The sequence below is a fragment of the Anopheles arabiensis genome, chromosome 2, assembly GCF_016920715.1.
Source record: "Anopheles arabiensis isolate DONGOLA chromosome 2, AaraD3, whole genome shotgun sequence".
Classification (NCBI taxonomy): domain Eukaryota; kingdom Metazoa; phylum Arthropoda; class Insecta; order Diptera; family Culicidae; genus Anopheles; species Anopheles arabiensis.
This window is the reverse complement of record NC_053517.1, coordinates 24,478,695-24,503,703: the sequence shown is the minus strand read 5'-3', so window position 1 is coordinate 24,503,703 and position 25,009 is coordinate 24,478,695. Positions and strand designations below refer to the sequence as shown.

Genomic DNA, 25,009 nt, shown 5'->3' with positions numbered 1-25,009 from the left:
TACTCAAAATGAATGAATGGCAACCGTCAAGCAATTCGACACGCTTACGTGCACAAATGACGATGAAATCCGAAAATATGTTCTCTCCTCCCCAAAGCGCCGGCAATTTCTACCCGTTCCACATTGATTTGTTTGTTTATAATTCAAAAAGCCGTATAAACCACCACGAATAAAAACAATCTCACATACAGGGTGGGGGAGAGGGTGAAAACGGTCTGCTACATCGATAACAGTACGTTAAAGTATGCCCCGAATTCGATCCGAGCGTTGCACCGTTAGGTTTATTGCCATGTGTCTGTGTGTGCAAATGTCTTGCAAAAACCCAAAAATCTCCTACAACGCTTTGCATCACGATCGCCGTGAACACTTACGTGATCGTGTGCAAAAATTCCTCCCACCCCATCCGAGCTGACGCAAACAGCCAATCAACGGACGGGCTAGTTATGGAGAAAAAGAAATATCTGGCAACACTGCCACATCCTGCGCCGCCGGCGTGCTGCCGCTTTCAAACGAGGACAATGACAAACAGGTGACAGTTGAAGTGAATGAAAAGTGCAGCAAAAACAAAAACAGAGAGGGAAAAGTGGAAGCAGAACGACACGCTATAAATCAGTACAAATTTCGGTCGGGGCGGCTGCGATGGATGCGTCCTTGGCACCAAAGCCACATATTGGTGAGACGTTTGTGGTTAGCGTAATTTTGCCATCCCGCACACAGTGAACCAACTGCCTGGTACCATTGTTACAGAGGGCGTTTACTTTCGTTTACTTTTAACGCATGCCTTTAACCACGATCTTTACGTGCGACCGCAAAGTTTGCTTTCTTGCTGCTCTTCTTTCGAACTGGTGCGAGACACAAGTCCTTCAGTGGTGGGGTGCAATGTATATTCGGTTTCTTTTATATTTAAATTCTACCATACCATTCCCCTGCCCACTGTCCGGTTTGTTGCATTCAATGAATGTCGCGATTACGTTCGCAAAATATGAACGGAAAATCTCACACACCAACACACGCGGCCGAATAAACAACTCGGCGAAAACGATAACTTTCGCCCACACGCTCAAACACACACACACTGTCAGTCGCTTCCCACCATCACCTGTCCCACCATCTCCCATGACGTCATGGCAATGGCACTGGTTGCCTCGATTTCACTTCATCCACAGCGCAGACGCATCCCGATCCAGCTCGATCGCGAAGCGTTTTGTGTCTCGCTTCCGGACACCATGGCTCACCACGGCCAAAGGGTACCGAGGGGATCTTACTCCCGATCGCGCGAGACCGTCTCACTCTTTTGGCCGACGGCCAGCACACGCTCAAGCGCCCGAAGCACCCCCGAAACCGACGCCGATAGAGCGACTACTTCATCACACAGCGGTGTGCGACGGCTCAGAACCATTTCGACCAGCGAAAGCGCAGCAAGTGCACCCAAACCGGTGGAAAGCAGTAGTAGTGTGACAGTGTGAGCCACCAGCAAAAGGACAGTACCCTAAAGTATATCCGAACGCGTTGCGTCCAGCTAAGACAACACAATGGTTTACGAAAGTGACTTCTACTCCACCCGCCGGGTTGGCTCGAGCTATACCCGTCCCACGATTTCCTCGTACACTGTGACGGTAAGCATGCGTTTCCTTCGTATCCCGTAACCGAGCCTACGATAAAACTCCCCTCTCTCACACACGCACACAAACAACCCATCGCAAAAGTGTTCCCAATTTCTCGCTCTCTATCTATATTTCTTACTTTTTCCCGCGTGGAATGAGTTATTTTATTCCCCTTCCTACATCGAACTAAACAAAATCCACATAAAACTCCTCCCAAACACACCACGACCACCTTAAGATCCTTTCCATCTTCCAACGATCCGCTTTCCAAGTGTACCTAAACCCTGACCGAGTGTACTGCTGGTACCGAATCTCGTTGTGGTAGTGATCAAAATCAAGTGAAATAGAGCCAAATTATTTAAAAAAACGGATACAATTTCGGAGTTTCAATACCGCCAGCGAGCCTAGATCGCAATCTGTTTGCGATCCGATCTTGAAATCGCTGACAAACGACGACTTTCGGTATGATCGTTCACTCGGTCGAAGGTGATCCTTTTTCCGCCCCGGGACGATCAGTGTGCGCTTGGTGAGTTGTGTAACATTCAGTGACTTTGAGTGAACCGTCTCCAAGGTTTAGTGATATGATGAAAAAAAGCAAAAAACCAAAGTGCTGTGGTTTCTAGTAGTCGATAAAAATGTGCTGTGGAACAAAAAAATGTACTAAAAACTGTGAAACTGTTATACACTCTCGAATACTCTCGAAAAAAAAAACCTAGTGTACGTGCCATAAAAAGTGCTACTAAAGACTCTAAATGTTAAGCAACCACCTTACTAGGTGGATGTGTTTTTCGGTACGTTTCCAATTCACGATCACTGCTACGATACAGCACGTTCGAAGATAACGAAAACGGGAAACGATAGACAGCTCGCATTGACGTGAATGGAACGGAACGAACCGGTACTAAAATAGAATTGTAGGGAGACGGTGAATTGGTTGGTCCTGAACGTTACACAGCACGATTGCGCCACCGATCAGTCCAACGGTTGTGTGTGTCTGTGTCCCTCTTGCTGTGTGTCTTTTTCTAGCTCATCCCTCTCCTTACTCTATTCCCTAACCCTAACTCCTCTTTAGGTGTCTTGCGTGTGTTTGTGTGGCCCTGCGTGTGTGTGTGTATTCCGTTCCTTTCCTTCCTTCCTACCACCACCACACCATTTAACTCACATAACTCATCCGCTGTTCCAAAGTGCGTCAAGTGCGTCATTTTAAAGCTCCAACAGAAACAAAATACTCGAAAGCTCGAAGGAAAACACCACCCTACCACCCCCATGTACAAATGTGAAACAAACAAACTTTACGCCCACAATCTGCTGATGGATGCATTTGGTCCACAAACAATACTTTGGACCAGTGTGCTGGATCGTTGGCATCACCGAGCGACATACAACGAAAGCAACATTACACACACTTTACTACTTTCTTCTCCATTTTCTCTATTTTCCCAAGGGCTGTAAAACGGTTGTACGTAACCGGGCCATTTATGTTTTTGTTCTTCTCATTTGTACCTTTTTCTCATGATTGGCTGTTCATTTTGTACCGTGTACATGTTTGTATGTTGGTTACTTTGTCGTTTTTTGTTTCTCTCTTGTTAAACTTTTACCTTTCAATTATTGGTGTACATTTTGTGTTTTCATTTTTGTATGTAATTTTTATGTTAAAAAAAAACTCCATGAAATACCAACAGGACTATAAATGGTTATTGTTTCACAATTAGGATTTTTATCTTAGTATTGTACAAAGAGCTTTAGACACACCTATGTATATTGTTTTGTTTTTGTATGAAGAAATTGAGACACGTTTGGAAATTATTCCACCCATCCATGACGAACATGAACAATATCGCACTAAACTGTATAGCGCTCAAAACAAAAACGACGAACAAAAAAATCGAATCAAATAAATCTTGCTACTGACATTATTGCGAGATTTACGCTCCGAGAAAAAGAATATATATAACGAGCTCCCGTCTACGCGACATGTCACCATAAGGGGCTCTCCCCCATAAATTAGCTCCCCTTTCGAAGCGATACGGAACAAACAGTCGAACATTTTATGAGCTCCGTACGCTCGTTCCTCCCCGATCGTTACACCATCTGGCACTAGCAAGTCGATCCGGATTTTATAGCACACCATCTAAGCCCCCCGTAATGCCGGAACTCGATATCGTTTCGAGTTGTGTTTTGTTCTTCGAAGTCTTAACACAAACGTGGCCAAACGCCAAGCCAAACGTCTGTCTGCCAGTGGCTCAATGCAGCGCAGAAACGTGGCACGACGAATTCTATATTTAATCCGCACCGCCCGAGTGCTGTGGCCCGGTGGCGAAATGCGAAACAGAATGCGAACCTCCCGCGTAATGGATGCGCACGGCGCACGGCTTTCCCCTTAGCATAATTATCAGGAATTGTGTGAAATTTGGGCTGCTTTTGAAATGGTGGCGCTTTTGGCTTTGGCGCCGCGCTCGGTACACATCAAAGTAGCCTGCACAACCTGCTTTGCCCCGGCGAATTTTGCAGTGTGGCTGCGTACAGCACGACGATGGGTTTGAACAAAAAAAAGCCATTACCACCTCAACCAAACAGGGTCAGGTTCAATGGCTGCAAACTAGCCGTAACCGTACCTGTGTGAGTATGTGTGACGCGCGCAACATCAGCGGTGTGAGAATGGGATCACAGTTGCTAAAAATAAAACCCCACACTGGTATTCCAAATAGCTTAACTTGCGCTCCAAATTATGACACAATTTTGCGCTACTACGAGGCGCCATAATGCGGTCAGGCGAAAAATGGCTGCGTACGGCGTATGCGCGTCTAAGCGAGCGATGAGGCGAAAAAAGATAAAAGCAGTATTTTTACAGTGTATCCAAATTATTTTTCCAAAAATACATTTAAAATAATGTCCAATGTTTTGACATACCAGCTGTAGAAAAATAAAATGTTCAAAAAGAGCATGCAAAAACGAAAACATAAAAATCTCACACATTCGCTCATTTGTCAAACTAAAAATATGTTGTCTGGCGCAAGGGCGAACGTCGCACGCTTGTACTTTCGACGCGGCAAACACTTAGTAGTGGTGGTGGTGGTGATGGTGGTAGTGGAGTAGCTATCATTTGTGGAGTGCTCTCTACGGCAGCAAGTACAGGGTTATCTAAAGAAAAACAAGAAAACAAAGACACAGAAAAAAGGCACACACCCTCATACACAGCTGCGGGTGCGGAATGGTGCTCCATTCGACAGGAAGGACCGCTTTACCCGACGGTGGGTAGACTTTAGACTGAGCAAATGCTATTTTTAAACGCAAATGCGCTCGGTGTGCGCGGAATGTACCGCACAAAAACAGAGCACAACCACCAGCAGCAGCACACGCTGGGTAATGGGTCGGATGATCAAAAATAAGCTACACCTCACACTCGAAGCGAACGTGGAGTGGATTGGCCGGTCGGGCTGTCGGGATGGCCGGAAAGGGAGACAGATGGGTGTGGAATGGGTGTTTTTGTTTTTTGTTTGGTTTCCTTTGTCCATCATTTTAGAGGATGAACGTTTGCGGCAGAGTATAGTTTTGAAGTTAAAAAAATGTGCTTTTTAACTGGTAGGAATAGATCGCTCTCACAACTCCAACACTCGCTATGAGTAGCACAGTAAGGTTGTGTAGCTTTTTTGGAAAATTCTTATTTTCATGCCCTTTTACGTACTTGGCATCAGTGGCACACTACTTTGCTGACATCTAGCTGGCCCTGATCAACGCACTTGCAGGGGAGGAAAAAGCAATGCAAACTCTCACTGCCATTAACGCTAACCATCCGGACCACCAAAACCCCACCCTAACCATACCTCTTCGATGCTGCGTCACGAAGGCCTCCCACTGTGTGCCCGCCTGCCGCATAAAAAAAACCGCACCCTACCACCTCACCGACCACTATCAATCACATGCACTTGCTGCAAACTGCACTCTTCTTCACAGAGACGCGGTGTCGACTGGGACAAGGTGCCGTTTGTGCCGCGGCCCAGCCTGATACCGGACCCGGTCACGGCGTACGGCAAGCGGCAGCCGCGCAAGGAGGCCCGCGTCTCCATACTGGAGGCGATCAATCGCGAGGGAATTGAGCCGGACCCGCGCATTCTGGCCCGCCCGATCGACCAGTACCGGTCGCCGCGCGACCTGAACCGCCAGCGTATCGCAAACGAGCTGCACCGCCGGGAGTACAATCGGGCGACCGGCCACACGACGGACGCGGACAACGTGGATACGCTGTTGCGCCGCGTGCACGGGACGGCCCCGGTCAAGGAAGGGCGCCGGCACGTGATGTTTTTCGAGCCGGGCTATGCTCGCACTTACTACCGCCACTAGAGGGCGCACGGCATGGGGACGTGTTGCTTGCCGGATTAGCCACCAGAGGGCGGGTCACATTAGTAGAACAGTATTAAACTAGACACACATGCACACACAAAATGCGCCGCCAGCTACGAAAGACATCATTAATCGAACGAAACGAACCGCGAAGATGGGAATAGTTTGCAAACTTGTTTCAATTTCTCCAAACGAGTAGAAGAACTGGTGTGAAGCTGCGTTGAAGCAACGTGAACGCTTTTGCACAGATACAGAGTACAGATAAGCGAACACTTTTCCTGCCCTCCCTATCACCTTACTCCTTATTTTCCTTCCCCTTGCCTTTCCCGCAAGCTAGCAGTAAAGCCGGCGCATTGATAATGTAATGCCCAAGCATTTGAATAATAAAAACAAGCAAGAAAAAAAACAATCCGCAAACATAAGAAACAAAACAAAACATATCCAAACTGAAAACGAACGCATTTCGCAGACCCCACGCTATACGACCGTCGAGACGTCGACGCCGCGTCGTGATGAGTCCTACACGTACTCAAAGACCTACAAGACCGTCACCGAGTCAGCCAACTCATCCAATCCGTACTCGCGCCCGTCCACCTCCACGTCCTCGTACTCGTCGACCACGGAACGCAACAGCCGCGGCGGACCGGGCGGCTACTCGTACAGTACGGAGCGCACCTCGACCACGGGCGGTGGCCCCGGTGGCTACAGCTACAGCTCGACCACTTCCGGACGCTTGCCGCATGGTACCACCTACCGGCACTACTCGTACCGCGTCTAAACGCTACGCCGGACGACCCTGAAACCCTTACACGCGAACCATCGAAGGCTTCTGTGTTGTGTGTCTGTGTGTGTGTGTATTCTGTGTTTGTATACTTTTCCTTCCTTCGAGCAGGGGCCTTCGATCGTCACAATACTAACCCCTCCCACTGTGAAAACGTTTCTAAACTTCAGCACTATCACCAACTGTCTCGAACACGCTCCTCACACGCTCGTCCGGGTCGAGCTACCAGTGACGGTTGCTCCCAGGAAGAGGGATTGCAGATAGCGAGGGATCCTGTTGTACTATAGCGTAGCACATGCACCGTGTTTATAAGTACCCTTACGGGAGACCTTAGTAACATCATGTCACTTAGTAGTTCAAACCCGCCTTAGCGAGTATTAGTTGGTGCACCGGTACTAACCCGTTATTTATTGTATCTCATATTTATATTCTGCATATATTGTCAAGAAAATTGAGCAATTTGAATTACATTTGTGAAAATCATATTACTATCCAACGGAATTCAATCCAAAATATCAAATGTTTGATTAAAATAAAGCCGGAAAACCGATATGGAGAACAAATTGTTTTCCAATCGCCAAACGAGCCTGTGTTTTTGTTTTGTTTTGTCCTTCTTCCTTTTTTGCTGGTTCGATATGGAATGGACATACGAAATGCACACAAACACGTACGGAAACAAGGCACAGTGTCACACGCACACATAAAAACACACACGTAGCGTAGGGAGGTAGTGAAAAGGGGGGACTGCGGACGGCTTTTAGTACAGTGGAATGCGATATTGTTCATACAAAAGGATTTTATTAGACTGATGTTCCAACAACAACAAAAACAAACGAATCAATGCGTACATTTGTTCTAAAATCAAATCGAATCTATTTAAAATTAAGCGTTCGTACCCATTGCCCGCAACTGTCAAACTTCCTTAGAGCTTGTTGCCCTGAACAACCTAAACATAACAGCATAAACGTAACGTACGCAGCCATACTACGCACTGCGCTGTTCCACTATTCCACTGTACTAACTGTCAAATCCACAGACTCACACTACCCACCTACTTACACTTTCTATGTATTTATTCAACGAGAAACATCTGCCAGAACAAATACTTCTCGGAAAGTCTGAAGTGTTTCTCGTGTGTATGTGAATGTGTGTTTCGTTTTGTATATGTTTGTTTGCTAGTTTTTGTTTTGTCCATTTTGTACATCTACGTTGTTTGTTTGCTGTAACGTTCTCTTCTGTTTCTACTTGTATCGTTCGCTTTCCTCTTTCCAACGCCATTTTCACTCCCGTTTTATGAGCTGTATCTGTACCAATCACTGTATCTTCTTTGCCTCACCTTCAACTCCCGGTTCCTCCACAATCTGCGTTTCATCTTCTTTCCTTTGTAGTCTACTCCACACACCTGTTCGTTTCTCATCTGATCTCACCGTTCTTCACGTTCTTTCCGTACCCGTACGAATGAGAATTGAGAATAATTGTAACGTCCGTTTCTCTCCCCCCACTATTTTCTCACAGACTCCACTGCGATACTCCGGAGTGCCACGCGTAAGTATTTTCTTTTGTTTTCTTTTACTTCCCACAGGATAGATTCCACCGAAGTTTTTCACTCCAATGTATCCGATTTCTTTCACCACTGTATATTGAACGTTGTTTTTTTGCGGGTAGTTGTTGTAGTGGGTTAGATCTGCAATTCATATGTACAAAACTGTACAAAATCATCTCGACTCACATCTATCTTTTCAATACACGTTTCAACATTTGTTTGTTGATTTTGCATTCTAAATTTTGATTGTTAAATATTGTTCTCTTAAAAGGAACCGTGAATTAGTAGTACAGTTTTAGTACATATAATTTTGTTAGTTTTGTATTTTAGTTACCATTTTAACAGTTTAGTAAAACATGATAGATTACAATTCTTGCTATAATTTGCACATTTCTAAAAGTAGTAAAGTAAGAAACATATAGTATCCTTCTGCAAAGAATGTAGAATTTTGAATACCACAATATGTCGTAGTACATCCAAGCATTTTCGCCCATTCATCCTCTTAGCTCTTACATCAAATTGTCGATCCAAATTTTATAGTTTTTTATGTAGATAGCATTGAGTTAAATGAGAAAAAGAGCGTTATTTAAATGATGACAATCTAGTTTAGTATTCTTAGCAATCTACTTATCAACTAGCGATCAAGGTGGACTACGTTTTCTTCTCATGTTTGTGTTTGTAAATAATAGATTCTCTAGTCTCTAATGCGTTCTTCATTTCTTTTGCCCCATGTTCTTGCTCTTTCTCTCTCTTTTTCTCTCCGTTTTCTTATCTCATCGTCGCCTTTACCGTGTTCACCAATCTTCACACACCTCCTACGTATTCGTTTCGGTAAATCTGCACCAACAAATCGTTGCACCACAATTCATCCCAATGTGCTACCACCACCATCGTTACCTTCGTACCTTTTTGTCTTGTGTTTGTGTGTACAAATAATGCCGTGTACAAAAAAAAAATCAACCCCCGTTTCTATTGGTCACATGTCGACACTCATCAACAACACACACCAAAACCACCACCACGAACCAACAAAACTATCCATGACCACCATCCCCATAAACAGTTCAACACGATCACCACCACCACCACGACGTACCGCACACCGATGCCGTACGTTGCGCACAAGCGGCTTGTTCCAGTGACGCGGGTCGTCACGTCGCCGCCGCGGATCGTGGTATCCCCGATGCGGGTGCTGGGGTCGCCGGTGCGCGTGATCAGCTCGCCGGTCCGCGTGCTCGGCTCGCCGATGCGCACCGTGCGGGCGATCCGTTCGCCGGCCCGCGTCATCGTATCGCCGGCCCGGGTCGTCACGATCCGCTCGCCCTACCTGCGCCCGTCGATCATCAACAAAGAATTCGATCGCATTGAACGTAAATATCGCGCTAGTCCTGTAAGTAGTGCCCTAGAGCAGTATTACAACTCGCCCTCATACTTGGTAAGCAATGGAAACACGCAGCACCGACCGAAAGTATACCGAAGTGCCAGACACTACTCTCTATACAACACACAGTAAATACTACCACCACACCACGCCGGTATCAACCAAACCTTAACTCGCTCAACTCGCTGACTGTGTTGCCTTCTGTTTATTCTACCCGCGCTATTCTAGCCCGCTAGCGCAAGGGTGCGTTTTTAACCGGCAAATCAAATCGCGTTTCGGAAAAGCTTTAACACATGGAAAGCGCTGTTTTTCGGTGCAGTAACACTATCATCAGTACACGCGTGCACACTGCCCAAAGCTGTGTAGGGAAACGCTCACATGACCTTGACCCACATTCGTAGTTTTGCTGGCAAAGTTCACAAATCGTTGCCCCGTTTCGTACTGCACAGATTGTAACCTCCCAGGTGGCAGGTATAAATCTTTTAGTACGCAACGCAAATCAAACACAAATTAAAAAGTACGCAGCCACACCATACACAACTTCATTCAACTCACCAACCACTGCGCTGTCAAAATCACGTGCTACCATGCGTCTCCATTGCATTGCCCACTAGGACCGTTTACCTCGTTTGTGAGCGTGAGCTTCAATGTGTTGCGTGATGCATAGTTTGATGATCCCCCGCTCCCGCTCACGTTTGGTCGTAAGTCCGCTGGAGCTCGTTTCCCTCGCTTGTAGAAAGAAGCAACCCCGAGCAACTTAAAACGTCCTAAAGCATCCTTATTAAAACAGCTTGCCCGTTTCCGCCCCGCGGCGGTTGTTACCGTTAGCAGTTGGTAGTGTTACTGGTGTTCGTCGTTCGTAGCAAACTAATAAGCAATTTCTCATTTTACGGTTCAAACTTCGATTTCGCTTGATGCTGCACTGTCCTGCGTCTGTAGGAGTTTGAGGACGCAAAGAGCGATATCCGCAACTCGACCGCACTGCTGCTGCGCCAGCTGAACGATCCCGTTCCCCGTCTGATGGCCCCGATCGCTCAGGCTGCTCCGGAACCGAAGTATGTATTGGGAGCGGCAGATCACGGAAGCCTTCACGACCTTCACTAACTGACTTGTATTTTGTCCACACTTGTCCACCAGTCCGAAGAAGTGGGTGTACGATCCGTTCTCCACGCACAACCGCCTGAACAGTGACACCTATGTGAAGAGCCACATTACCGATCCGATTCGCAGCGTCCGTAACGATATCGAAGCCATGGCTAGATATCATTCGCCAGCGTCGCGCTATGTCGGTAAGTGCCGACCGTTGAACGCCAATTTCAAACCTCCCTTCTAGTCCACACCCATCCGTCTCTCCATCCGAGGCCGGTGTCTCTCTTCCTATCTTCAGAGAGAAAACATATCAAAATCCCTCTTTCTTACATAGTAGAAGCTTCCTGCTAGAAAGAAATCTAAAAAAACCCTTTAAATACCCTTTTCGATTTTCTATAGAGCTTCCAAAATCTTCCAATTTTTTTTTGAAATTTCATTGGTAATAATAGGAAAAAAACATGGCATTTCTCTATCCCCTTTTATGCTGAAAATATGCTTCAAACTGCTTTTGCTTCATTTGTTATTTCCGTTTCTTGGCTGCATTCGTCATCAAATCTCAGTTGTGTTCGAACGTTATGTTATTCTTTGATCTTTTTTGTTTGTCTATTTTGTTCGTGTGTCGCGTTTAGTTTCGTTTTATTGACTTTGTTTTCTTTTTCTGCAATCGCTTACCATATTGTTGTTTCTTCCTTCACTCGCTGTTTAAATCACTTCCCCGGTGCCACTGGTTTACTCCGGTTGGATGTACGCTTTGCAACATAATATCGCTGCTACTACACAACTGCTACAACTGCTGCAACGTTACATTTCTTATGGTTGTATGGGGGTTTGTTTGATGTGTTTTTTGTTGTTATTTGTGTGTGTGTGCGTGTTTATCTTCTTTTTTTAATTTGCCGTACTATTCAACCTTTCTAAACCATACTTGCGTTTGGATCTTGTACAAACTTGATTTTACAAACCGAAGAATATGTACTGTTGGATGACATCCTGTGGCGTTACACTTACTATGTGGATGAGGAGGGTTAGTATAGTGATCCCGAACGTTTACGTGTACGTGACTGATCGAAACTGTCCGAAGAAGTTGATTGTAAAACTGCTAAACGTGATGTTATTAACGATTGGTTCAAGGGTAGAAGAGTTGTGTTAACCGCACCAGCAACACTGTATGAAAGTGGGCAATAGAATTGCTCAGAGCATGTCCGAATCGACGTCAACTCGATACCGTCAAGTGAAAATGTGTTGTTTCTGGCCAAGCATTCCTAGACTCAACGTCTGAACCTCGATCAACCTCGAACTTATTTCATTTGGCTCGGGGGACTTTAACTCTTTCCTTGTTAACTGTTATAACTTGTTTTTTTTTTTGTTGGAATGCATATAATGTTTCTGTTTTCGTTTCATTTTCTTTTCAACTTTGATGTTCTGTTTCCGGGTGCTTGTGTTCGAAGTTTGTTACATTTGTTCATTACGCGATCTGTGCTGTTTTGTTTTTTATTTCTTTTCATTGTGTCTCACCATGTTCTTCTGCCTGTTGTGCGTTTTTATTTGTTTTGGCCAAATTTAAACAAATCCAAAGTGTAGTTATGACACTGTATTTGTTATGCTAAAGCATTCGAACGTTACACGCGTTTCACGTGCTGCGTGCTGAAAGTATTCGTGCCTCACCTTAATTCGAAACCCTGTGTCTCTCTGTTTTCTCTTCCTTTCTCCCGTTTTTTTTTGTTGTTGTTGCCCGTCCCACCACCGCAACCGGGTATCTGCTCTCTGTTTCTATCTCTTTCTCTTTCTATCTTTCTCTCTCTCTTTCTCTCTCTCTCACACTCTCTGTTTCGCTGTTCGATGTGCGGTCGATTTGTTCAACACAATCCAACACAATCGAATCGCCCGCCCGGATGTGTTTGTGGCGGATTTGGTGTGTTGGCTGTCCCTGATACGACGGCACAAACTCCTCCCACCCCCCACCCCGCTCCAGGCAAGAACCATTTGGCCAGTACGCGCATCATTGGCTCGCAGGCCTACCCGAAGACCAAGCCCCGTATCTATAACTACGATACCGCGAAGGTCGGCAAGGATGTGAACGTCATGTCGTACTATAAGTCGAACCGCACCCAGGCCAAGGCCGATGTGGAGGAAGGTAAGAGGGAACGGGTCCGGCGCCAGCAGGACAAACAATCGAGGGCCCGCCAGGCGGTGCGGGCGGAGGCTCCGAAGCAGCAAACACCACCACCACCAACATCATCACCATCCTCACCACACCAACAACCACATACGCCATGCCCTCTTACCGACTACCCGACCCGACCGCTCACCAACTCGCACCGATCGTCGTTGAGCGATCGCGATGTCACACCGGACCGATCGTCTCCCGTCCCTGACCAGGGCATCCTCACCGTCTCACCACTACCCTCACTGACGCCACCACCAAACGGGCTACTGTGTGAACCGTGGTGTGAACAATAAAGCATAGAAGACAGATACAAACAACACCCGAACCAACAACCCCGGTACAACACCCACAATTTGTCCTCACCCACCGTACCCCAAGTGCCTTTTTTCCCCCCATTTGAGTCCTTCCTACGTCCTTCCGAGGAGAAACAGAGAAACCGTCATGCATCCAAAAATTTAAAGAAATGAACAAACTAAGCACAAATTCGATTCCTCACTTTCAGCAACGAATGATGATGATTTTCAAAGCGCAACCACCTCGCTAGTGATAGATCCCTATCGAAAGGCAAATAACGATGGCGAAATAACAGGCGGGTGGGGCAGTCGCGCTGCATGGTTAATGTGCGCCTCGTTTGCTTCCAACCAGCAGCCAACGTATTAAAACCTGCGGGAAGCTTTTTTCTCTCTCTAAAGATGCACAAGCTAGCCCTTCGCAGCGCGCAAAACGCAAAAGCGGCGTCGTCAATGTGTTTTTTTTTTCGATTACCCAATTTACCCCCATTTTACTGTTTTGCTACCTACTCACTGAATGTGTGAAGCGTTTCAAAATTGCACTAAAAATATAATATCCTCCAGTGCGCTACTTTTGCTGCAACCGCAAGCAGATCGGCAGGGCGAAGAAACTACAATTTGGTTCTCTTCCAAGAGCTGGCCCACATTTGTATGCTAAACCTCGTTTTCACCTTCGTAGCTGTGTAATGTTTATCACTCTGTTTCTCTTTTTCTTTCTCTCTCTTTCTCTCTTTCTCTCTCTGTGTTTCTCTCTACATTTATCTCTTTCCTTTGTTTTGTTTCATATCGTCTGGACGTCTAAACTCGTACATTTTCTAGAACGCTACCGTTACAGTACTGCACCATCGATCGTTGTTCGGTACTTTGCCTATCCAATCACTTCGTACTATTCGTACCGTATCTACTAAACGCCCTGTACTAAGGTTGCGAACGCAACGAACTCGAAACGAAACGACTAAGAGGACACGCGCGCAGTAGCGTTACGACTCATTGCGTCGTCATCGTGGTTGTTTGCTGACGAGAGAAATTCTTTTTCAATATTATATTTGATCGAACCGCTTACCATGTGCAATGATGCTATTGTTACTTTATCTCTACTCTTTCCCGCCGCCTCTATAGTAAACACGAAAATTAAGAAATATCTCGAAAAGTACTACCTGAACCATGCGTACAAGGTACCGGACGAGTTTAAGGAGTTCCTTCACGAGTATCCTTAGGCCAGCCTTAAGTCACCTTATCTCCACTTCCTATTAAACAAAACCAAACAAAAAAACCAGTATCACTAGGCCGTATCGGTAATGGAACGAGAGTGTTTCGTTTGTGATTAAACTTCGTTTGTTCTCTCATCTGTTTGTGTACCTGATTGGGAAACCATCGTTGCGATCGTCTTACAATATTCCTTTTCCCTCCCGTTACTAAACCCCGTTATTCGCTAGAAGTTGTGTTTTGGAAATCATCTTTTTTTTATACTCTAAATGGCCAAACAAATGGCGCTCAATAAATGCTGAACCATGCTAAAAACCCAAACCAAACAGTAGTACACTGTATTGTATTACCATATACACAAGCAAACACGTACAGCTACACTTTATTAAGCAATGATTAAATACGAATCTATTTCTCAACCCGTTGCTCCTTTTTCCAACCGACAAATCACCGCCCAAACTACGTTCTTCCGTATACACAACTGTCTACTACTGTCTACTACTACTACTGCTACCACCATGACACATCCGACCGTTTGGCATCACCGTCCTATACTAACAGTATTTGCGAGAGTCCAACGCAAACTCCACCAGCGGGTCCAGAGATCGATGATGAGGGCTGCCAAAGAGGCACTTGAGGAATACAAGTAAATTGACAAAAAGGGGTTTCCGGAAAAAAACTCGCATTTGGGACTAGGTTCGCGCATTCAAGCGATCTAACTCATCCGGGGAATCGGGGAATTCGCATTGCTCGGGCTAGCACCCAACCCAAACAGTACACCCTGGTTAACTGAAATCGTTTTTGACATGCTCTTTTGTTTACTTTCACAACGCACAACACTTTCACTACACGATCGCTCGGTGCACAGTTATAGCAAGCTACCGAAGAAAACTTCTAATCTCGACGCTCATAAGAAACGCAAAGCGTACGCTGATGCTCTTGCAGAGCCGGAACAGGCGACGACACTGAACACAGACCCCGAGGCTAGGCCTAGTGTACTAGCGAATCGAGCGTGGTGGAACTCGGCAGTACCTACGGCAATCCACGCACCACACGTACCGCACACAACAGACAACAACGCTATACTACACTGAACAGGTTCGCGCATTGCAAGTGTACACTCCCAAGCTCTTTCTTAGTAGTTGCCTTAGTAACTGTCATTTACTTTAGTAGAGTTACCCTCTGTATTGTGTATTGTTTGGTTGTTGGTTTTGGTGATCAAACGTAAATTTGTTTCCTCAATAATTACTCCCCGAAACTAGAACATTGATTAATACAAGCTCCGGTTAAACCACTGTCATTTAAACTACTACAAAAATGCTCCCAAATGTCAGCCATCCTGTTGTACACTCCTTGTATGTTACGTCCAAGTTTGTTTATTCGTTGCCAAAGTCTCCCATTTCTAATGTGGCTCTATTTCTTTTCTCCTATTTTTTGTCTTGAAAATTTAAACTAAATTTTATTTTAAACGTCGCGAACGTTTAGTAAAAATTAAGAACAATCTCTACCGTCAGCACCTCTACCCCACACACACCCGTACCTACCACAACATGCTGAACCCGAACCAGCGCAAAATGTACGATGGCAAGTTTGTCTGGCTAAACTATCGCAGCATCTGAAGTTCGTTCACTCCCTGTCCCCGTTTGTTTTCGTAAGTAGGTGTTTCCAGCCTGTTTTTTTTTGTGCGCGACCGGCAAGGATGCGGGGTTTTGTGATTAATTTAGAACATCTTTGTGCACACTTCACCACCAACCGGCGCGAGTATCGGCTGGTTCGGTCCCATCGGGGTGTATGTTACTAGAAGGGAAGGGATGTGTTGGTTCACAATCTGGCATGAAACCATTTTGGTGTGTACACCTGTCGCGTAATTTTCCACGTCAGTTGTGGGAGGCTGTAGACTCCCACACAAACAAACACACATACTCTTTCATTATGGGATTACGGGGACTTTCTGTGAGTAATATTTTGCGCGCAAACGAAATGCGCCGCGTTCATTCGCCTGCTGTCGTAATCCATTCCTCAGTCATCGGTCTTTCTGGCTAACGTTGTGATGCTCGTCACCATTACACCAAGCACTACCTACACTACCCGTCCACTACGATACATACAACGTCAGCTGTGGTGCGTTTTACGTGCCGGTTGGCGAAAAATAGATCAATACTAACATCAAAATTCCACCCATCAACCCACTACCGTTTCGCCAGTATTTAACGTCGATTTATATACTAGCACACCGTCATCTAATACATTGTGTTTCTTTGTGTGTATGGGGGAAATGTTCTGCCTGGCGAAATAAAACAAACTGAAAAGAAAACCCATGCTCGATCGTACCCATTAGAGAGCGGGAACGATCGAGCACGAAACAGTCAGGCAGGCAGACAGGCAAGCAGCTCCTACTTGGTGATCCTAATGATTGTATTTTTTCTTCTTCTTCTCTCTCTTTCTCTATATATATAATCTTTCCCATAATATTATTTTTTTCTTTTTCTCTTTTAAAACAATGCACCTCACGCCCTATGCACACACCACACCCACTCTCTGGTACAAACTTTTCCTAACGCAACGGCGCACTAACCGTATCCAAAAAAAACAAAAATCGCCAACTCCAGTTAAGGAAACAGAAACAAAAACCGAAGTTCGCAAATCGAAGCTCGGGGACAAGAAGGGCATCTATAGCAGTGACGTTAATCTAGCCGCTTAAATATAGCTCGTAGCAATGGTGCGATCTTCGCCCGGCGGTCATTCTACCAACTGGCTGCTCATTGCGAGATATGAAATCGGCCTGAGGGATTTTTTTCTTTTAACGAATCGCACGTTCTTCCCAACAACATACCTGAGGCGCTAAAACCTTTGCCTGAACGTAACCGCAACAGAGATTAGAGTTAGTGCTCAGCTTTGCGCTTTGCCAAAAATGGTTAACGAACTAATGGTATGGTTTGCTCTTAACGATCATTTTCGAACTTTCAACTTAACGTTCAACGGTTACTTCTGCGATCATTACGTGCGTGCGTCCAAATACAACCGAACGCAACCTCTAGTTTAGAATTCCAGCGCCACCAACGCCAGTACTTTCACATCAAGTTAGGTAGATTCCAGCAGTCGTGGAAACTATCACAGGGTGCTCACGATCATCCCGAAGGGTAGGGGAAAGCTTTCTATATCTAATCGCTATCTACGAATACTGTACGTTTGTGTACTTTTAAACTATTGATTCAGCTCATGTTCCATTAGCCAGCAAGCGAGGGTATATATATAGTTTAACAGATGCATCACTATATTTACAGTTTATCGATACAAAAACTACTAGAGCACAGATTTATTTACCGGATGTAGTATTCCGCTTGCCACCCCCTGCGTTCAAGCAAGGAGCAGGGTAGGCGGAACGATTGCAATCATCAAACTTCTTTCGTTAGCTTTACACTTCAACCGCAGCTTTAAGTTAACTATGTGAAACGAATCGCCTCATTTTTAAAACTTGTGAAAAAGATACACGATATTTACTGTCAACCTAATGGGAAACAAAGCCATTTGTTAGCTTATTGAATTATTTCCACTTTGGTCCGTGTTATCCCGGACGCCCTTCCGAAAATGGATCGATGGTCGAACGTACATGATCTCACTGGGGGATGGTTAGTTGACAGGCATTTTACGGGTGTGAGTTATCTTCTTTTCCTTTCACTTCTATTCCTTTTCTATATATCTCTCTTTCTTCTATTGTAGCTGCAATGTTGTAGAGTCTTCTATCGTCTTCTAAAAACCCGTGTAAATAGTGGTTGTCGCTGTGATTGTGTAGTATCTACCTTGTATCTTCTTGTTTCTCTCTCTCTCTCTCTTCTGCTATCTTCACTGTGGCACTCTGCAGCAATCTTTTAGTGTCATGTTTTTTTGTGTATTACTTTTGTAAAGAACTTTGAGTCGGAATTAGCGGAACCTAGTTGTATAACAGATGCCATCTACAAATGGAGATCTACAGTAACGAGATCGCGCCTTCTAGGAAGCTGTTCTAGGCTCTCTTTGTCCCATCATTTACCCCTACACTATCACCCCACTTTATTCGTCGTTTTGTTTGTTTCGAACGTCACGTGAACACGTACGAAACAAATCACAAAAACAACAAAAACACTTTTAATTCCATTCTTCACTCATTCGCCCCTCTGTATAAAACAAAACAATTCGACAACAACAACTCCACGATCGCGATACCGCACGCTCGCACTTTCTCTCTCGCTCTCTCTCTCCCCCACTCTGACTCCTTCTGCGTCTGCGCGAGTGTGTGTCTTCCCATGTAAGAGCCACCCTGCTGAATGTGATCTCCTCAAAGCCCCCCGAAACATGTTCTAACAGCTAATCAAAGTAAGTAGACCACGGCCTTCCTACACACGTTGGTTGGTTTGCAGGAGTTCAAAACAATGCTCTGGAATGTGTGCCACCCTAACCCTAGCCGGCATGCTGCTTGTGGATGCAATGGAATTGGCTTGTACTAACGCGCACTATTGAACCACCGTTGCTGTTCACAAATTCGCAGAGATATCCATGAGAGATCTCATAATGTAAAACTGAGTTAAAAACTTACCGATGTAAACAACAATTGTTATTATCCGTTTTGGATTTGGGTTCTGCATGCTCTTCCTATCTTCTTTTTAGTAGTGTGTGTTTAATTTCATTGTGTCCTTTTGTCCTTCATCTCACGGCTTCACCCTCCGGCACTTGAACCAAACCCACTCCGGGAAGGAAAACGAGGATCGAAATGGTTCCACGGATTACTAGATTGAAACTTCAGACTAGTAACCGACACGTTGAGCCGACCGTTCGCGCCCCTCCGTTTTCCATGCCTTCCGGGTTGTGTTTCCAATGGCAACGCCCTTTGTCGCTTCGCTGCTTCTGCCTGAGTAAAGCAATAAAACGAATGAACGAATATGAACCAACTATCCACTGCTAGTACACATGCCAACTCATCGTAGTGTCGCTTGTAGAACCGACTTCCTGATTGTAGATATCTCTTCTTCTCTCATCCATCCGTTTCCCCTGCCTGCCCGACCAACCAACCAACCCAACGCATCCCACCTGTATCGCAACCGATCCGACCGCTCCTTGGCCCTCGACTCCGCACTCCCCGATGGGAATCGAACTTGAAACTCAACAGTAGGAAAATTAAATCCAGTTCGCCCGACGCGCAAGTTCAACTGCCCGAAGCTGTACGACGATCCGACCGATTCGAAGCTGAAGGACAAGCAGGAGGCGCTCGAACGCGTGGTCGAGCTGAACAAGCTTCGCTACGAACCGGTGAACCTGGAGAAGGAGCGCCTGAAGCTGCTGGAGGAAACCAAGAAGAAGGAGGAGGCGTAAGTGGCAATTTTATATCTCCTGCTCCAGAACCATCCAACATTGCAACATTTGCGTTCATTCTTTAGGGCCGCCGAACGCGAACGCATTCGCCAGGAGGAGCAGGCACGTAAGGAGGAGGAAGCGCGTCTGGCCGCCGAAGAAGCGGAGCGCCGCCGCATCGAGGAGGAGCGTTTGGCCGAGGAGGCCCGCCTGGCCGAGGAAGCCCGCCTGGCCGAGGAGGCACGACTTGCTGAGGAGGCCCGCCTGGCCGAAGAAGCACGTCTGGTGGAGGAAGCCAAGAAGGTAGTGGTAGCATCTGCGTGTATGCAGCAAACACACAGTCCCTAACATGCCATTTCCATTTTTGCAGGCCGAAGACAAGAAGAAGAAGGCCGCCGAAAAGAAGAAGAAGGAGGAGGAGGAAAAGAAGAAGAAGGAAGCGGAAGAGAAGAAGCGCAAGGAGGAGGAGGAGAAGAAGCGCAAGGAGGAGGAAGAGAAGAAGCGCAAGGAGGAGGAAGAGCGCAAGCGCAAGGAGGCTGAGGAGGCGGCCCGCAAGGCGGCCGAGGAGGAAGCCGCCCGCAAGGCGGCCGAAGAGGAAGCGGCCCGCAAGGCGGCGGAAGAGGAAGCGGCCCGCCTGGCCGCCGAGGAGGAAGCGCGCAAGGCGGCGGAGGAGGAGCAGAGCCGCATTACCGAGGCGCAGAAGGTGCGCGAGGACGAGCTGGCGCGGCTGAACGAGCTCGAGAAGCAGGCGATCGAGGAGAACAACGAGGAGCTGGCCAAGGAGATTGCCGAGCTGAAGGCGATCGCCCAGTCGGACGAGGAGCTGCTGAAGCGCCAGGCCGCCAAGCTGGAGGAGACGGGCGCACCGGCGGAGGGTGAAGCCGCGCCGGCCGAGGGTGAAGCTGCCCCGGCGGCCGCCGAAGCCGCCGCCGAAGCGGCCCCGGCAGAAGAGGCACCGGCCGCCGAGCCTGCCGCCACCGAGGAGAGCAAGACTGAGGAGAGTCCTGCTGCTGCCGAGTGAACGGACACGCTACGCACGTGTTCCGGACGCCACACTCACTAGAACTAAGGGCTAGGGCTTACTGTCTCACTTTCTCACTCTCTCTCTCTTCCGAATTATTGTTAGGATAGCTAGCTAGCATTTTAGCACAAAACGCACACACACATATGTACACATGTCAACGACTATTGTAGCCAAATTAGTGCGCTACTTTCCTACTATGTTACCCGCACATGTCCAATTGTTGCCTTAAAAGCTGGTCGAACGGCTGAAAAAAAAAGAATAAGAGAAAAATTTACACCAGTGCTGCGGGACCTAGATTCGAACGAAAAACGCAAACAAAAACAAAACTTTAAATTCAGTAGTTCAACGAAATTTTCCCATGTCGTGGCGTACTACAGCCAACGTTAGAGACCAGGCACGCTACTGGCTGCGTACTGCATTTTCGAAACAACAACGCCAGAGACTCGCCTAGCATGCGCAAAAGCGCTACCCTACTGCCAATCCTGATTGCGCCGACGCGATCGAATACCGTTTTGAGGGATGATATATCGCATCACGGGAGAGGGGGTGAGGAAAAGGAACTGATAACAAGTAGAAGCATAATTAACGAAAATGTATCCGATCCGATTCGATTGATATAGCGCAACGGTCTGCAAAGTCTATATCGGGTAGAACTCGGATGGGCAAACACGGATAGTGTCTCGAGCGAACATGCTTCCGGCTCCGTTCACCCCCAAATTTCCTCGCCCCACATTCGGTGTGATGTTCTGCCAGCTTCCCTCTGAACCGTACACGTTGTTAAGCGTTAGGGAGTGCATTTCTTTCTTCTATTTCCCCGTACTTCGATACTAAGCCACGACATGCGGAGTGCGATCGGTTAGCAAAAGACCGTGGTGGCCGCTTTTAGGTTTTCTTTTTCGAAGCTGAGGGTCAGTGTCGCTGTCCGTCGCTTTCTCAAAGCACTGCACACTGCATTACATTTCTGTTTGTTTATTGCATTTCTTGAGTTATCTTTACATTTATGCTGCTGGTCGCCAGCCAGTGGACTCTATACACTAAGAGATCTGTCGTCTCCGTTCCGTTACATTCTTCACGCCTGATTGTTTTCCGTTTCCTTTACGTTATGCATACTTGTTCTTGTTGAATTGTTAAGTTTACCACCAATCGATTGCCGATCGATAAGACAAGAAAATAAAGGTGTAAATAAGATTTAAAAAAAAATCAAACACAATCGAATCCAAATGGCTTGTACTTTACTGGTCCAGTGCACTGTCAGTGCTAATAGTAGTGCCGCTCCCGAGCCACTCGTATCGTATTTGTTGGCCTTCCACTGTACTGTTTGGGTACCGGTCTTCCGGTTATCATAGGATTAGCTCGAGTACCACACCACGCATTATCTGTAGCGTCGCAGCAGTCTCAAGCACTCAAGCTGTCTGGGTCGAATCAGTAGCACATTTAGAGGAAACCTTCACATCGTGGCTGGTCAATCGAACGGTAGGACTTTCAAGGAACGCACCACGCAATTGAACGAGATGAGGATCGCCTTAGCTTCGCCGTGTACGATCCTGCTAGCTGCTGCTACCACACTGCTGTGCTTCCCGCTCGCATACGGCTTGGAGTGTTATACCTGCAGTACCGATAGCAGTGATGTAGATTGTGACAATCTTGCCGTGCTGGAGAAAACTTCCTGCCAACCATTCAGCGCCACCAATCATCCAGTGCAACCGGTCTGTGGCTACAAACGTCTCCTTCCAACTGCCAGCGAAGCGCCGCAACGTATCTGGCGTGGCTGTGCCGTTAGTGGCGAGTGTGCCCTACTGTCCCGGCAGGGTAATGAGGCGTTCAGCTCGGCGTTTCGAATGTCCGCCTGCGAGGAGTGCGAAGAGGATGATTGCAATGGACCAAAAAGTGGCACCACAAGGTCCCAAACATGCTGGTGGACCGTGGGTCTGTTAATTGCGGTAAAACTGATATCAACGAAGGGGTGGGTATGAACAGTGAATAAAATGAAGCGCTATCTTAGAAGAATTCATCTTTTAAATATCCGCCGGTCCCACATCCGACAGCATCGGCGAGTTGGTGCAAGATGTGATCGAAATTTTCGGTTCATGTGTTTGCCGCTCGAAATCACTCACCGAAAGATGCCTCACCTGGGCCAACTTTTCCTCGAGCAGATCGCACGATTTCGTCAGCAGTGGTTCCCACTTTGCCGGCGGTAGCTGAAAATCCTGCTGAGGCGGCAGCTTGTGCAGCGTAATGTCCGGCCCGAGCAGCAGCGACACGTGATCGAACATGTCTACCAGGGCGGACGCTTCGTTGATCAGCTTCGAGACGGCGCGGTGCTGCCGGTCGCTCCACGTCACCGTCTTTTGATTGGGAGCGCGCGGTTTGCGGGGCGGCACGGGCGAGAGGCGCATGTTCGCTACCCGCGACCCGATGACCAGATCCTTAAAGTCGGCCCACGGACGATCGCCTTCACCGATCGGTCGGCGGGGTAGCTCCCGGGGCACGTAACCCTCCGACTCTTCGTCGGAAAAGTCGAGATTCTGCCAGGCCGCGAACGTGGGCGTTTCGAGCAGTGTCGCGGCCGTCCGGTGTGGCGATGGGTCACCTTCAACGGTCGCACTGATTAGGTCGGGCGTGTTTGGTTCCTTGATGCTGTCGCTGCCACTTTGCGACGAGCACGGTTCGGTGGGATCGTTCGGAAAGCGCTCGCCCGCTGGTTCCAGCTCGGTGCAGGAGAACAAAGGCTTCGTGTGTTGCTGTTCTGACTCCGTCTTTGTACCTTCGAGCTCCAGCTGATCTTCTTCCGGTGTTCTCAAGGCGCTAGCTACCGGGCTCACCATCTGCTCGTGGCCGGTGATTGGTTCGAGGAACTTCCGGAACGATATTCCACTCCGGGGAATGGCGGTCTGGGTTCCGCTGTCGCACGTTTCCACCCCGTCCGTCATCTGCGCAACGGAATGTGTCAGAATCACTAAAAGAAACCCAGAAAATGGCACACAAACTTCAGCAACACGTTTGAGTAAAAAACCATCCGTATCTCCCCCTTACTTACAGTTGCCAACTTCACGGATCACTAGATTGCCATCGGTCAGTATTTCCTCGTCCACCAACGGTATCAGATCGGTTTGCTCGTCGGTGGACACCTCCTTCATCAGCTTCGTGTGCACCGGATCGGTCTGCACCACTGCATTGACGCGACGCATACGCCTGAAACGATGCAAACGCTGCTTGAAACCCTTCTCACGCACACGTGCGGGGTCGTGGTTGGGGTTGGCTATTTTTGGACGCCGTTTCATAAATAGAACACAAACGCTCGCAGAATGCCTGTGGGGAACCACTCACTTGGAAGCTTCAAGCAGCCGCGCTTTGATGTCGGGTTTCGGTGGCGGAGGCACTACTACGGCGGTAAGGCTTGCGGGACGCCACGGTGGTCTTTCCTTGACCATCGGAACTCCGGCCGTGGACGGTTCGTCTTTGGATGTTTTGCGCACCGCTTTCGTCACTCCAACCGATCTGGAAGGGACACATACACTGCTGTAATTGCACCCAATGGCAGAAACATTGTTGGTCAACCCTCCCCCCCCCTCCTTACCTGAGCGAAGTGTGTGAAGTGGCGGCCGAAATGACCAGCGACTCATCACTGGCACTGTGCGTTTCATCGGACGACACTACGCTTGCAGGCGATTTGCTCATAATTATTTTTTTTTCTTTTTTAGCGGACACTTTCTGTCACCACAATTACCGCACAATGTTGCAAAAATGTAACGTCGCCCTGGATGAGCGAATGTTTAATCGATTTATTTGAATTCTACCACACGCGCTGTTTACGCGTCATATACCTACACACTGCCCAATGCGCCACCGTTCATGCGTGCTGCTCCGGCAACGGCGCTGATGCCAACGCTTGCTTGGTCGGTTGAGAACTGTTGCGGAGTGGAGACACAATAATATTCTATACCACCGCAAGTAGCGCGCTAGCAATCCTGGGAGGGAGAAAATCCCACCGTACGGAAGCGCGGGAAAACAGTACCAAGCTTACACTCACGGTCACGAGGCACATTTCGTGGGTGTTTGGTATTGATTTTTTTTTTGTTGCTGTTCCCATTCTCTTTCCCCTGCACTAGCAAGCGCGTGGATGCCAACGAGCACGTGCTGCGCGGTGCTATTTACTGCGGCGAATTTCAATTCGGTATTGATTGTTTTAGATAATATCAATTAAATTGGTGCAGTACTGGCATGTTGGCAAGCATGCATAAATTGAACCACATCTATGGAC

The 25,009-nt window shown here is 47.3% G+C and overlaps 3 protein-coding genes across 9 annotated transcripts; 2 read left to right on the top strand and 1 right to left on the bottom strand.

Moving 5' to 3' along the window:
- The first annotated feature begins 1,314 nt into the window (after nt 1–1,314).
- Nucleotides 1,315–21,948, top strand: LOC120894558 (uncharacterized protein CG45076). Of its 6 annotated transcripts, none has more exons than XM_040297214.1 (10): nt 1,322–1,616; nt 8,242–8,271; nt 9,333–9,659; nt 10,590–10,705; nt 10,788–10,939; nt 11,704–11,760; nt 12,709–12,870; nt 19,543–19,741; nt 19,811–20,027; nt 20,095–21,948. In XM_040297214.1, exons 1-10 carry the CDS (start codon nt 1,533–1,535, stop codon nt 20,743–20,745), a joined length of 1,995 nt encoding a protein of 664 aa, XP_040153148.1. In that variant the 5' UTR covers nt 1,322–1,532; the 3' UTR covers nt 20,746–21,948. The 6 variants fall into 6 exon arrangements, with proteins under 6 accessions (XP_040153151.1, XP_040153150.1, XP_040153149.1 ...); XM_040297213.1 differs by having other exon boundaries at nt 9,333–9,704; XM_040297215.1 differs by lacking the exon at nt 11,704–11,760 and having other exon boundaries at nt 1,319–1,616; nt 9,333–9,704.
- LOC120894559 lies at nt 21,702–24,691 on the bottom strand. 2 transcript variants are annotated; one of them, XM_040297220.1, is made up of 5 exons: nt 24,573–24,691; nt 24,326–24,505; nt 24,076–24,246; nt 23,786–23,940; nt 21,702–23,704 (listed from the first exon to the last, which is right to left on the bottom strand). In XM_040297220.1, exons 2-5 carry the CDS (start codon nt 24,424–24,426, stop codon nt 22,764–22,766), a joined length of 1,368 nt encoding a protein of 455 aa, XP_040153154.1. In that variant the 5' UTR covers nt 24,427–24,505; nt 24,573–24,691; the 3' UTR covers nt 21,702–22,763. The 2 variants fall into 2 exon arrangements, with proteins under 2 accessions (XP_040153154.1, XP_040153153.1); XM_040297219.1 differs by having other exon boundaries at nt 24,577–24,691.
- On the top strand, nt 22,059–22,755 carry LOC120894561. Its single transcript, XM_040297222.1, has one exon. It carries the CDS (start codon nt 22,260–22,262, stop codon nt 22,719–22,721), a length of 462 nt encoding a protein of 153 aa, XP_040153156.1. The 5' UTR covers nt 22,059–22,259; the 3' UTR covers nt 22,722–22,755.
- Nucleotides 24,692–25,009: the final 318 nt, after the last annotated feature.